The sequence below is a fragment of the Pygocentrus nattereri genome, chromosome 30, assembly GCF_015220715.1.
Source record: "Pygocentrus nattereri isolate fPygNat1 chromosome 30, fPygNat1.pri, whole genome shotgun sequence".
Classification (NCBI taxonomy): Eukaryota; Metazoa; Chordata; class Actinopteri; order Characiformes; family Serrasalmidae; genus Pygocentrus; species Pygocentrus nattereri.
The window spans coordinates 6,104,479-6,119,610 of NC_051240.1; the positions used below are offsets into that span (position 1 = coordinate 6,104,479).

Here is a 15,132-nt window from a genome sequence, read left to right on the forward strand (position 1 = left end):
TAAATACTGAACTGTTACCAAGTTAAAGTACACACTGATAATTTGGTACAGGGTATGCTTAAGTTAATAGTTTATTTTCTACCCGGGTAGTAGTAAAACCAATGTGTTGTGTTTTGTTTTGTTTTATTTACTTACCTGTTGTTTTGTATTAAAAGGAAAATTAAAAGTTTCAGAGCACAGAGTCATTTTGGGGTAACTGTCTGAGCTCAGTAGCGATCCTGGAGTTCTTCTGATTGGCCAATATGCACACCTGATTTAGTGTAAACTTTACAGAATTAGGACACTACTTGCTTCCAGTAAGACAACCTTGTACAGCTCATACCTACACTACAGTATTGTAGTGTGTGTATATATATATATATATTTTAGGTACAGGATATAATGCAAGTATATATATATATATATATATATATATATATATATATATATATATATATATACTTGCATTATATCCTGTACCTTAAATCATGTGAAATATAAAATAATATCTGTGGATGAAACTTAACCATGGCACAAATATTTGCAGTAAATTTCTACAGTTGATAAAGTAACAGTTATTTTATTGAGCGGAAGTTAAAACTACTATGATGACCAAACCCTAAACATTTTTGTAACAGTGATCTTCATGACATTCTGTAAATAGATATTTCTAACATATTCTTCTGTATCACTTTGGTACACCTCCTTGTTTCTACACTCACACTCCATTTTATCAGCTCTACTGACCATAAAGGAGCACGTTGTAGTTCTGCAATTACAGACTGTAGTGCATCTGTTTTTCTGCATAGTTTGTAACCCTGTTCTTTAATGGTTAGCACCCCCACAGAGCAGGTAATGTTTGGGTGGAAGATAATTCTCAGCATTGCAGCGACACTGTCACGGTGGTGGTGTGTAAGTGTGTGTTGTGCCACGATAAAGAGTGTAAGAGAGAAAGTGTACGTGTTCAGTGATGGTAATTGGTAAAGCGAAGATCAAGAACTCACATCGTATCACTTATCATTCACCATGTAAGCACTGGCACAGTGGTGATAACAGAGGATTGGTGGGGCTAGCAAGGGGCTCTGACATGCCTGGGATATGATCACTTCAGTGTAAAGGGTTTAGTACAATCACCGTCAGTCTGGAGTATCAATAAATAAATAAAAACAATACTAAAAAGGTTCACAGGGTTATCGGGGTTGATCAAGCATTTGGGAATTTAAGCACTAAATATTCATTTACACATGTACTGTACAGCCATCAGGCCAGAGGGAAGCTTAAACACATGGAAGCAGCATATCTTATTGTACTTAGTCCCACCAGACAGGTTAAAATCTACATCACCATCAGATTTTAGGTAAAAATAAATCTTCCCAGGAACATAAAGCTCTGCTGATCATTCTAACAAAGTTTTAACAATAATTGGTCTTAATTGTTGGAGTTAATATCTATCCATCCATCCATCCATCCAGCCATCCATCTATTTTCTAAGCCGCTTCTCCCTCAGGGTCACAGGGGGGTGATGGAGCCTATCCCAGCAGTCATCAGGTGGAAGGCAGGATACACCCTGGACAGGTCGCCAGTCCATCGCAGGGCAAACAGACAGACACAGACAGTCACTCACACCCAGGGGCAATTTAGCATGTCCAGTTGGGGTTAATATAAAAACCTAATTCACCCTTTAACCCAAAAGTTTGGCGCACAGAATACTGGTCACCATAGCTGGTAGCTGATTAAAGTTGACGCAGTTAGTGATTCAGATTTCTGTTGGCTATAAATCTGCAATGCAGTAACGTGCATCCACAAAACTGGTGCACTTTGTTGGTCCTGGTTTGTGAATTCAGATGACATAATTTCCACACCAAAATCCGCCAATATTACACATTGGGGTTTTATTTTCTAAAGCTCTGATGAATAAAACCAGGTTCAAACGGACCAGGCTGCTTTATGAAAAATTTCACAGTTTTTATTTTACCCATATATGTGTTTTTTTTTCTAACCTCAGAAAGTGATTTTCAATACACATAACTTAAAAATCTGTGAAAATGTGTTTGATTAAGCAGAGCTTAATTTGATTTGTGAAAAAATCCATACAGCTCTGTCATCTTAGGAATATGACTATCTGACTTTGCAGTTTAATTCCACATGCAAACATTATCAGTAACCTGGGGTCAGTTGTGGAAACAAAGGAAAACAAAGAGTTGGTACAACACAGGTAAACATAGCTGAGCAATCAATAATTTGACAATAATCTGTACTGTCATATATTAAGCCACTATGTACTGTATCATGCCTTGTAAACGTCACAATTCTTAAAGCTCACCAGTGTTCACCAGTATGTGGACATGAAGCAATTACTTTAATTTTCTAAACATATACAGAACTTACAACAGACAAAATTAGTGGAATAACAATTACCTAGTTAAAAAATTACAAACTGACTTGGTGAGTGCAGTTCACCACTGTACTAGATTATATGTACTACTTTGTATCTACGCTAATTTTTCTTTAATCAGGTCCATAATGTATAGGTTCACTTTGTAGTTCTGTAATTGCATAATGTAGTCAAAGACAGACAAGTTTATTTTAGGATTTTAACTTACTTAGCATCTAGTTACCAAATCACAGCTCAGTGGAAATAATAACTTATTGTTTTAACTGTAACTGCAGCACCAGTCACTCGCTCAGATTTCTGGTTTTATCTTGTGAACTCATGTGAGTGAAGCATTGAACCCAGTCTGTGGTGTGGGATGTCCTTAGCCTGCTAGCCAGTAAGTCGTTAGTAATCGTTAGTTTCACCTTTTCTGTCACTCCAACACCAGACACTCGACTTCCTTGCTCAGATTTGAGCCTGTGTTCATTGTGGACTAGTTTAAGTTAGCCGGAACTGAACTGGTCTTCCAGTGGAACTATTCATTTAGCCTGCTAATGTTAGCTAAGCATGTGTGTGCAATGGAATTGTAACATGGAGCGAGGAGGCGGACACATACGCTGAGATTTATTAAGGGCAAATCCAGGTTCATGGTCAAGAGTGTCCAGGTATAAAAAGCCAACACGGAGAGATTGGGGTTCAGATATGACAAACAGCAGAATGCAACAGAACCAACAACACAGCATATCACAAAGCTAACAACAGAGACCAATACAATCAAACAAAGACCAGCGAAAACTAAGGGCAAACACAGGGCTTAAATACACAGGGAAAACAAGGGACAGGTGGAAAACAGGTAGAGAGAATCAGGGGCGGAGTCATGAAACAAGGGGGCTAAACCAAAAGAAACACACATGGGCTAAACCAAAACATGAACACCTGGACAGGACTGGGAGGGGCCAATCGTGACAGGAATATACATTCAACATGGTTCTGAATTCAAATGGTGTTTGATTGAGAAAAGCTTTTCTATTATTTTGTGAGAGCAAACATTCATCTAAAAGAGAGCCTGCCTTTGCTTTTTTTTCAGATAAAAATGAAGTACAATAAAATAACAAATAATTTATGGGGGATATTTGAGCCATTGAATATCAGTGATGCAGATATTTGCCTCTATTACCATGTTTTTATCAGACAAACTGTTTTCATATTATTTCATTAATCATTTAGCCTCATCAACAAGGGGCTACAAAAATTTTTTGTTTTGGTTTTTCTAGTCCGGCCCCCTCGTTTTGTGACTCCGCCCCTGATTGTTTTCACCTGTCCCTCGTTGTCCCTTTGTTATATAAGCCCTGTGTTTGCCCTTAGTGTTCGCTGGTCTTTGCATCAGTTGTTGTTTGATGTGTTGGTCTTTGTTGGAACTGTTTGGTTGTTTGTGTTGCTCGTCATGTCTGCACCCCCGTTCTTTGACCCTGGACCGTTACGACCCTGATTTTGGATTTGCCCTCAATAAAAGTCGCTTACCTCCGCACATGCGTCCGCTACCTCGCTCTGCGTCACAACCGAGCTGTAAATGAACACAAATTGTCTCAATGAGTGCTGGACCTGCTAGAGTTCAGTCTGTTTGCATATCTCTGCTGTCAGAACAAAACCCTGTATCTCCATTTTTATCATCTTTCAGTTTTTGACACATTTTTGAAAATGCCTGTTGGACTTTACATTGTCTGTAAATATCATGATGAAGGGACCAAAAGAAATGACCCAAAATTACTTGGAAAGAAGTCTGGTTCCATTGACTTACATTAAATTTAAAGTCTTTCCCTTCTCCTGTAAAGTTATAGTTTTGGAGATATATTTGTTTTAGACCACTAACAAAGCCTTTAACAGGACACAAACCTGTTTGGAGCTCAGACTGAGACATTTGGAGTTAAGTCCCTCCTGCTTGGACACACGTCCAGCCTGCAGGAATATGCACTTTCATTTTCTGTGGAAAGCAGTGTGTAAGCCACTCCTCCTGAGGGATACAGAAAAGTCTTTCAGAAGAGGAAGAGGAAGAGGAAGAGCAAACACCAACTGCACTCCACGACGAAAACATCTCTTCTTTTCAGGTAACAGGGGTTGATTTAACTTATTTGATGAATATTTACTAAGTATTCATGTATTTAACATAATAATCGATATTTACTAATACAGTAGGTATGTCTATAGTTATAGCTGTAGGTTACATTATGGCCTGGTTTCAGGCTCATTTCTATTCTTTTGTTTTCACTGTTTATTACCAATAACCACTTAATACACAATCCTTTTCTGAATGTTTTTACTGAAGTTTTTTAGTGTTGACTTATTGAAATAAAAATAATCTATATTATTAGACTATTTTCCAGTGTGACGTGATGTTCTCGTGTGTGTTCTTCATGTTTACTGTTCATCTGTCATTTGTCTTGGTTTATTTAATTACTGTGATCTTTAACAGTTCAGGTCTAGTTGTCTTGTACTGACATCGTGATGAATGTTTGGTCTTTCACAGGTGAATAATTCAGTTGGCTTTAAAGATGTCGGCCACTGCAGTTCCGCTCTCTAACACGAGAAATGGCTACACCATTGTGACCCAAGTGATCTCTCCACCAACATCAACTGGAACTGAGCAAATTAACTACACTGTAGGTCCACTTCAGAAGTTTCTGAAAGGAGAACCAAAAGCTTTAGGAGTAAGTCACCCAACTTGCTTTTCAGGTTTTTGTGTGAAGTAGCCGACATCATGGAAAGCTGTGTTTCTCTCGCGTTTTAGCCTGTTGAAGTGTTCACACATTTTTGTTTTTTTGTTTTGTTTCATTCACTCTGCAGTTCATTAATGAGAATTTAGTTGTAAAACCAGCTTGCATTGAATTCATTGTTTATGTGATATCACAAAACCAACTTATCTACATGCAGTGCCATGAAAACGAATTTGAACCTCCTTGATTTCCTCTGTTGTTCTATATTTGTCACATTAAGCAGTTTTAGATTCTCATATACAATGTTATCTAAGACCAGGGTTAGTGTGGCTTACCTCAAGTGGTGATGAAACGAGCAGTTCCCCAGTTCAGATACCAGAATGCTAGGGAGTTAGCCATCTTCCACACGCAAGAGGTGGCCTCAAGTGCAGAGCAGTACTGACTTGATAGTGTGGGGAAAAAAACAAAGAGGTTACACCAAACTCTACTTAGGCCTAATCCCATTTCTTCATTTTACCCGTACCCCTTGTTTTTCGAGAACTTAGAACGGAGTTACAAGTGGTGGAGGTTGAAATCTTGCCCTACGAAAAAGGACATCCCTCAAATAAAAAAAAACATAAACAAAAAAGACTAACAAATAAAAAAGAAAAGAAAAACCTTGCGAGTTCAGTAACCTCACTGCTGGGCTTTAGTCACATTTAAGGCATCATATGATTTCAAAGAGGGGGTATAAGCCAATTATTTATTATTAGCCACTTCTAATTCTTTGGTGATACGAAGCTGAAGTCAACTATTCACCAGCTTCTTGTTCGAATTTTCCCGTTCCACTTTAAATGATGCAGCTACATTCTGGTGCTTCAGGCGTCAACACTGCCAGGCTATTTAAGGTGGAACAGGAAAGCTAGCTAGCTAGCTACCAAGACATTAGCATGCTATTGTGCTTGTTATGAAGAAAACGACCGTAATACATTGAAATGACATTAAACTAAAATAATCCAATGGCTATTGTAACTTTTTAATGGAGAAAATTCTCACACTTGTGGGTTTTTTTTCTACCTCTCTATCTCAACCAAAATTGGGACACCCTAGCCCTAGACGTGAACACGCAAAATGGGCTAAGGGCTTAGTGGTAGAAGCAACGGGTGAAATGGGATTGGGCCCTTAACTCACAACCTCACAGGAGTGAGTGTGTTACAGCTGAGCTGGTGTGGCAACAATATAGAAACTCTCATGGGAATGTTGCTAAACAAGTGTTGGGAGGTTGTGGCCAAACAAAAAAAGCAAGAGCAGCGTCTTCAGACTAAAAACAAGGTTAAAAAAAACTGAAGTGGAAAGCAGTACTGAAAGTTTGGCAAAACCCATATCTTGGGCTGTAGGGTAGGGAAACCAGCCTTGTGACCAGAAGGTCACCGGTTTGATCCCCTGAGCCAACAGTACATGACTGAGAGGCCTTTGAGTGAGGCTCTTAACCCCCAATTGCACCCTGGGTGCCATGCATGGGGCTGCCCACCACTCTGGACAAGTGTGCTCACTGCCCCCTAGTGTGTGTGTCCACTGAGGTGTATGTGGTGTTTCACTGCACAGATTTTGGAAGTGAAATGGGGCTAAGATCCTGTCTCAGCAACTCAATGAGGGTCAAGCTAAAACTCTGAAACCTCTGCTGTTGTGCTTCAGCTCATTCTCTTGAAGGCAGAGTGACAAGAACAGCTAAATGCAATTCTAAGGGTAGAGACTGGAAGATGTTTACATGAAAATGAATTATGACTGTTTCTGATACATAAACCAAAACACAAAAATGAAAAGCAGATTTCAGAGAAAATACACTATAAAAATGTAAGATATGGACACTTATGTACAATTGAAGAATGTAATGGAACGAATAAATAAATAAATAAGTGTATCTGCACCAGTACTGTGTATGTTGTGAAGAAGGAAGCAAGAACTAAAGCGCTGTAAGTAAATAAAAAGTAGAAACATAGGAAAGACTAGATCAAATAAAATTAGTTTCCATTTCTTGAAAAGGACTTAGTGGCCCAACAGATTCCCAGAAACAGGAATAACAGTCTCTGCCAAAGTCTAGGAGAGAGGAAGTCTCATAGCAGTGATGACAGTGAACATTTACTCCAAATGAAAGGAAATAGATGAATGTTCCTGGTTACATTGCGGAATTTCCTGTGAGGTCACAGTGGGATTTGTTTTAGGGCATTTGCTTTTCTCTTGTATGTTATCTCTTGATAAATGTCGTCATCAGAAGACATGAGATTAGCTGTGATAGCTATGCTGATTACACGCAGTTGTGTGTCAGGCTTTTGTCAGTGGATGTCAGAATGTAATACAGTTGCACATACAGCCATTTAAAAGAGTCTGTGAAGTGTTGATGGCTTTAGAAAGAGGGAATTTCAGACATGGGGAATTCCCATTTACTAAAACTTAAAATTTTGAGATAAAGATCGAATGTTAAGTGGCATTGAGAGCAGAGTTTAATGTATATGTGAGCCATGGTTATGAAACTTAATAAAAATATCTTAATAAACAAGTATTTATGCTGCATTGTAAAACGTGGCTTGTCAGAGCTACTTAACACAATTGCTTCATGTGAAAACGAACAACCGAACTAGTTTTATTTGCCTGGAAAACTGATTTTGAATTGATTGAAAGGATCTTTCATTCAAAGTGTTTATTTAGGTTGAACATAACTAGTTTATTAACTCATCACATGAAGTCATTTTAAGGTAGATCTGATGAGCCACTTTTGACAGTATATATTACATTATAAAATTATAAAATGTTATAAAATTATAAAAAATAAAATTTGTATATACGATTTGTATCATTTTAGTTATACACCCTCCATCCACTTGAGTTCATTAAAATTAACCTCAGTTGATCATTTAAGCTCTACTAAAATAAATAGTGCATAAGCTGCAATAGAGGTCTACTCCGTTCAGCATTCAAATGCAACCAGTATTGATATTAATCAAATGTCTGTTTTTTTTTTCTTCCACAGAGCGTTCAAATAATGATCGGTTTGTTCACACTCTTGCTTGGTATTGTGATGATCATGTACATTCCCGCATTCACTGTCTTCAGTGGAATTGTATTTTGGGGTGCTTTGGTGGTAAGCTTTATCCATGTTATTCTGTATGAATATGAATATTCCCCCATATAAATTTAAATGCAAACTCTACTACAATACATTTTTCCTCTCATTCAGTACATCAGCACTGGCTCTCTGGCTGTTTCAACAAGTAACAAGCTTCATTATTGTGTGGTATGTAAACACCAACTACAATTTGTTTTTACATTCATTGCAGAAAAGTGCTTTAAGGCTTATTTCAATAATACTTACATTGAAAGTTGTTAATACTGTAGCATGTTGTCAATGTATGAATAATAAAGAACTGAACTATATCTTTTATTACTAAGAGATAGTTTGGTCCCACTTGTACTTGTACTGTGTACTTATGTGTATCAACTTCAGTGTTTCCTCATGTAGTAACACAAGTATATTCTGGTAGTTGTAACAGTGTGTTTCTGCTCATGTAATTACACATGTGTAACAATGTGATGGTAATTATGTTTGTATGAACTGAGGTTTAATTACCTACATTATGAGAGTATTTACACTGCATCTGCACTGGAACTGATAACATTCGCGCCATGTAGCTAGTTGTAGTACTATGCTTGTATTGTGGCATGATCACCTAATCAAAGTCTCTAATGTTTTGTTCAGCAACAGCATGTGTCCATTTATCTATTGGTTTAAAATATAGATATTTATTTAGCTACTCTGAATTTACAGCTTGATATTAATCCATTGTTGTAGGTTTCTATATAAATGCAGTGAAATTGAAGATTGCAAATCCAGATATTGCTTTTAGGGTAGAACAAAACAGCACCTGTTTGAATTATTCTTTTTAAATGTTACTTTTATAGATATGTGCAGTTACTTTGTAAAAAGTCACAATACAGAGTGTTCTAAAGCCAGAAGGTTGAGTGGTATCATGAAAAAGCACAAGCATACTACTACAGCTAAAGAAATGTTAGAAAATTTGGTGTTTCCTGTGCAGATACAATGTAATAACTAGCTAGGAGATTACACAACTCTTGTGGGTAATTACAACCAGATAAGAGTTAGAAACATAGCAGTTCGCTCAATTACATTTGGGTAATCATATAAGAGGAAATAAGCTGTTGTGATTATCAGGATAACCTTGTGCAACTGAATGAGTAAAACCATTGATGAACTTGAGCATTTACATAAACTGCACTACAGTAATCCATTTGTATCAGTGAAATCACCACTTGAAAAAAACTAAAAGAAAGTTTGATGTATATTTGGTTCTAAGCAAAATAAAATTAGGCACCTAAGCAAATTATGTAAAACCATTTAACTAAGAATTAAATGTGTTTTGCTTATAAAAACACAGTATCGCATTAAAAATTCAAGTGAAAAACAAGTAGAACAAACATTGACAAGAAATCTCACGCTTGGCATGAAACTGTGACAGGCTACTAAAGTGAAGTATTTCATTTTTATAAATGTTCACAGCTTTATTTGAGATGTTTGTCATATAGTTGCTGCCATTATTTTAGAGGTGTACGGCATATTAGTTTATGATGTCTCATATTTGAACAGGAGGTTGTATTCATTTTCAGCCACAGGACAAAAAACGAAACTACTGCAAGTTTTCTGTCAATATAAAGACAAGATTTGGTAAAACTGGGCAACCTTGGCTGTGCCCATCTATTGAAACTTCATTCTTAAATTACTTCCTTGATTTTACCTGAACTGAAGCCAGGTAAATGGCAACAAGCCAGTCAGCTCTGCCAGTGTGCAAAAACGTTACTAAGAATAAACTTGGGAAGGTTCTTAAGACAAACACTAAAAAGTTCAAAAGAATGTTCTTAAATGTAGTTCTTGAAAAAACCTTAAGAAGTTCTAAAATATTCTCTTCAGCTGTTCTTTCCTAAGATTTTCTAAAGAAAACCTTATTTGTTTTCTTATGTGGCCTTCATTGCAATTTGCCCCACACTATAAATGATGATACATTTTGAATTTGTAGTAACTGTTATTTCTGTTGTTAGGTTAATCTGCTTGAGTGACAGCAGTACAGTGTTGGACACCTACCTTTGGCCAGATCATTCGTATCCATGGCCTTAACTTTCACTGTTATGCTGATGATATTCAGTTATGTCTCAGTACAAACACCCTCAGATTCCCCTCCCAATATACTAATCGATTATATTTCTGATTTAAAGCTCTGGATGTACAATAACTTTCTCAAGCTAAAAACTGATAACACTGAAGTCTTACTGGTTGGCCCTAAACCTTTATAATCAAAATTGTTCAATTTATCAGTTAGTAATGATGGCCGGCTCATTAAGCCTGCACGTGTTGTTAGAAATCTTAGGGTTTTACTCGACCCATCACTTAATTTTGATCTGCATATCAAGTTCCTCACTAAAACTGCATTCTTTCATTTACATAACATTGCTCGTCTTTGTCCGATCCTGACCGATAAAGATGGAAAGAACTTTGGTTCATGCCTTAATTATGTCCTACATTGACTACTGTAACTCCGTCTTTGTTGGTCTTCCTTTAAAGTCTATACAAAAGCTACAGTACATTCAAAACTCTGCAGCTAGATTACTCACGCATACTTAGCGTTCAGCTCACATCACTCCCATTCTCTCTCAGGTACACTGGCTACCGGTCCCGTCCCGTATAAAGTTTAAAATTTTACTACTCACTTTCAAAGCCTTGCAATACCTTGCTCCCTCCTACCTCAAAGAACTGCTGACCTCTCGCTGCTGACCTCACGCTCTCTCGGGTCTTCTTGTAATAACTTACTTGCTGTCCCACACACCAGACTTTCCACTTAGGTAGGGAGGTCCTTCAGTGCCATGACCCCCAAACTCTGGAATTCTCTTCCTCAATCCCTCCGGGACTGCTCTTCTTTTTTCCTCCTTCAAATATGACTTAAAGACTTTTCTCTTTAAGGCTAATTTTTCTTCCTCTTCCACTGCTTATTTTTATTTATTTATTTATGTATTTTATCTTTTGCCCATGCTACGTGAAGGGACCTTGGGTTTATGTAAGGTGCTATATAAGCGTAACTTATTATTATTATTATTATTATTAAAAGCATTTTAAAATATGAGAACTAAACAGGTGGTGGAATAAACAGTCAACAGGAAGAAAACAAACCTGTTTGTAAAATACAGTAATTGTGGGGTGATGGGAGAAAGTGCCTCATTCTGCTTCAAACTGAAAAGGTCAGACAACAAAAATGTTCAATTAACCAGCAGATGCTCAATTAATAGCGTTAATGTTTTGCTTTTGTTTTCTGATTCTCATCTAGGTGAGGGGTGCTCTGTGGATGAATGTGATAAGCACCATAATTGCAGGAATAAGCATCACCCTGCTTTTCCTGGATTTGACAATTATGCAAACGTTTAGGTTCTGCAACCATAACAGCGGCTATGGTTGTAGCCCTAAGGTAAGACTTTTTACATTTTTCATCACATGACATTATTAATGGTACTTTGCATAATTTTATTTGATTAAGGGTCAGAGACCATCCTGCATTAATTTATTTTCCTGTGAAAATGGCAGTTAAATACAATTTTTCAGGAGTGACTTTAAACATGGCACTGTCACAGGTTGCCACATTTACCACAAGTCAGTCAGTGAAATTTCAATCCCGCTAGATCTGCCCCAGACAACTGTAAGTGCTGTTTTTGTGAAATGGAGGCACCTAGGAGCAACATTAGCTTAGCCATGAAATGGTAAACCACTCAAACTCACAGAGTGGAGTTTGTGAATTTTGTGAATTCCAGATTGCTTCTGGAAGCAACATCAGCAAAAGAACTGTCCATCAGGAGCTTCATGAAATCGGTTTCCATGGATCAGCAGCTACAAACAAGCCTAAGATCAAAGTGCACAGTGGCAAGCATCAGGGCAGAGTGATGTAAAGCACACTGCCACTGGACTGTGGAATGATATGTCATGCGTCACTATCTGGCAGCCTGATAGACGAGTCTGGGTTTGGCGAATGCCCAGTGAACGTTCCCAGCCTGACATTGTGCCAAATTTTAAGTTCAGTGGAGGAGGGAGATAGTATGGGTAGTTTATCAGGGGTTGGCCTAGGACCCTTAGTACCAGTGAAAGGAAATATTAGTGCTTAAGCGTAACAAGATATTTTGGACAATTGTTCACTTCTAACTTTGTGGGAACAGTTTGGGGAAAAACCTTTTCTGTTCTAGCATGAGGTCCATAAGGGCCTCAAACATAGTAGTATTCACAGTTTTTTAATCAATATGTATATGTACATACATCTATCTGGCCTCGTCTTTTGCACAATATTTAATACTTTTCTCAAAATGTTAATAATGTTTAGAAGGTCTGCAAATAACATTTTAAACTGCATAGTTCATATACCTTAATGAACCAGATTAAGAATGAACCAGATTATGATGAAATTACCTTTGTTTTTTAGGGCCTGACCATTGGGATTTTTGCAGTGCTGTTGATTTTTTCCATAATTCAGTTCATAATTTCATTCATCCTCTCAGGCTTTGCCTGTAAAGCCACCTGCAGCGGCGAACCTTCTGTAGGTATCATATTCTTTTCATTGTCGTTACTGAGTTTTGCTGTTTGTACTGTCCTCGCTTTGCTCGAGAGATGAGTATCACTGAACATAGTTTATACGTTTTCTATCTGCTGTAATGACCTTGTGTAGTGACTCGCCCTGTATAAAGTGTGAAGCTTATGAATCTCTCTGTACGTCTGTAGGTGAATATCACTGTGGCTCCAAATCAATTAAGATGTCCTGATTACTCCAGTGAACAGGTAATAATATGTAAAATTAGCCTTGGGGTCAGAAGAGTTAATACTGTAAAATTAGAGGAAAATTACTTAATGTATTACAGTTCTATTCTATAAATTTGCAGTCCTTTATCAGCAAGTAAGCTGCCGGTTATATATAACTATATCACTATAGTCTATAGCTTTTACAGTGTCCATATTCTTGTTGTTGCAGTATCCACTGAATTCAATCAACGATGCCACCATTTACAGTCCACCAATGGAAAGTCCTCCACCATACAGTGAGATTAAAGGCCAAGAAGATAACTGAGACTAAACAATCTCCAGATGAAACATCACAACACTATATATGCACTTCTACTGTAGAATTATTTGGATTTACCTATGTTTTACTTAGTATGAGAATATATGGTACACTGCTGATTTCATTTTTATTGCACTGCCTTTGATTTTAATTGTGTGATGTTTGTTACCAGTTGTTCACTCTTTCATAGTTTCTTTTTTCCCAAAGGCTTTAAGTCAAACTGCTCCAAGGCAAAGATGCTTCAATAATATAATTAAACCATCAATGCTTTTTTTTATATACATCAATTCCTGTAAAAATACTGTTACATTACGTTTTTGTATATATTGGATATATATTCTATAGGCCTATATATTTTTGTATGTCATTTTTAATCATAATGCTGTCTGAAGTTACACAGCCCCTTTTTAACAGTGAATACATGAAAGTAGCTCATTTTTCAAATGATATTTTAAGGAAATCAGACGGAGCTCAGATACTTGTCTGCCGGAACAACAGAGTGACCACCTCTAATTCCAAACTGCAATATTATTTAGTATTTGGTATTGAAATAGTTTGGGACTGGGATGTGTTCGGGATTAATTGGCTCATTAGAAGCAGAAAATTCAGACCAACTTATCAGACTGAACTTGGGAGGCGTGCACAATGTCACTGCAGATTTCTTTGAAAAAACAAACACAGGTCTTCTGATAAGAACTGAAGCTGTGAAAAATGGAAAAAGTAAACAAGTCTTAGAATTTTGCACAGTATTGTATGTGATTGACCACTCTTGACCAAAACATTGAGGTATTTTCAACAGTTTGCAGGAACCAGACTGCGCTCTGAATTATATACTATTTTACGGCCACTGTTAATAAAAATAAAAATAGTAGACTTTGAGAAAAAAGTCATAATACTTTGACGATAAAGTGGGCTAACTGTAGGTGAGGGCTGCCATAAAGTGCTGGAGTTGCTGTACTGGCATGCTGGAGTTCCAAACACTCCTGTCTCTTTGTGGATCAATCATTTTGATTACCACTCTCAGTGTCTATGAAATGTTATGTACCTTTGAATGTACGGAGACTTTGCCAGAGATGACCCTGCCTGCGATTCTCCTTCAAGAAAACAGACACAAGTCTGTCTGGCTCTTTATTCTGATTAAACTCAGTTTCCAGCACAGCAATTTCAGCTGTATAATATATACTATTATACTATAACAGTGGTGCTGATGTGGCAGGAGAGAAAGGTAGACTGAGTGTTTCTTTATGGGTGAAATTGATATGAAAACATAACTCCACCAACTCAACGCCCCTCATTTCAACACAAGGAGGTGCTGCTTTCCCTTTGCGAAGACTTTACCCACAACATTGTGACCTTTCCTGGTATTAATGCCACTTTAATGACATACGACTTTTTTCTTGAAATAGTATGACTTTTTTTTTTCTCAAAATAGTATGACTAATATTAAATATGCCACTAAATTTTTAAATTAAAAATAAAGCCTGTCTTGCTGTGTTTCTCATCTTTTAGGACTGAGCACGAATCCAAGAGAATAGAAAATCAATAAAAATCATGCCCACCTCATGCTAATTCTTTATTTTTACTCATAATAACCAATAGAATGAATCACCATCAAAATGTTTGCCCTTGTAGCTCACAGACACTCCAGACAAACAATTTCTGAAAAGATTTCTGAGGTGCAACTTGCTTTTAAAGATCTCTATAATTAGAAAGTACAAAATTTAGGCACTTGGTAAATGACCCAAATTCATAAAGATATCAAATTTCTGTTAGCATTTACATGTCAAACAATTGCATATCTCAGTAGCCCAGGGTCTCCTGAAAATAACAACATATGGCATGTGTGACTGTCACACTTTATAATTGCTACTGTAATTGAAAATTTCCCCAACATTTTAGGCTTCTAAGCATGTAGATTGAGTGTTCATTGTTC

The 15,132-nt window shown here is 37.1% G+C and overlaps 1 protein-coding gene across 1 annotated transcript; it reads left to right on the forward strand.

Moving 5' to 3' along the window:
* Window positions 1-4,138: 4,138 nt before the first annotated feature.
* On the forward strand, window positions 4,139-15,126 carry LOC108424798 (membrane-spanning 4-domains subfamily A member 12-like). Its single transcript, XM_017693035.2, has 8 exons — window positions 4,139-4,458; window positions 4,878-5,058; window positions 8,072-8,182; window positions 8,279-8,335; window positions 11,430-11,567; window positions 12,567-12,680; window positions 12,863-12,919; window positions 13,110-15,126. Exons 2-8 carry the CDS (start codon window positions 4,903-4,905, stop codon window positions 13,203-13,205), a joined length of 729 nt encoding a protein of 242 aa, XP_017548524.1. The 5' UTR covers window positions 4,139-4,458; window positions 4,878-4,902; the 3' UTR covers window positions 13,206-15,126.
* The last annotated feature ends 6 nt before the right edge of the window (window positions 15,127-15,132 follow it).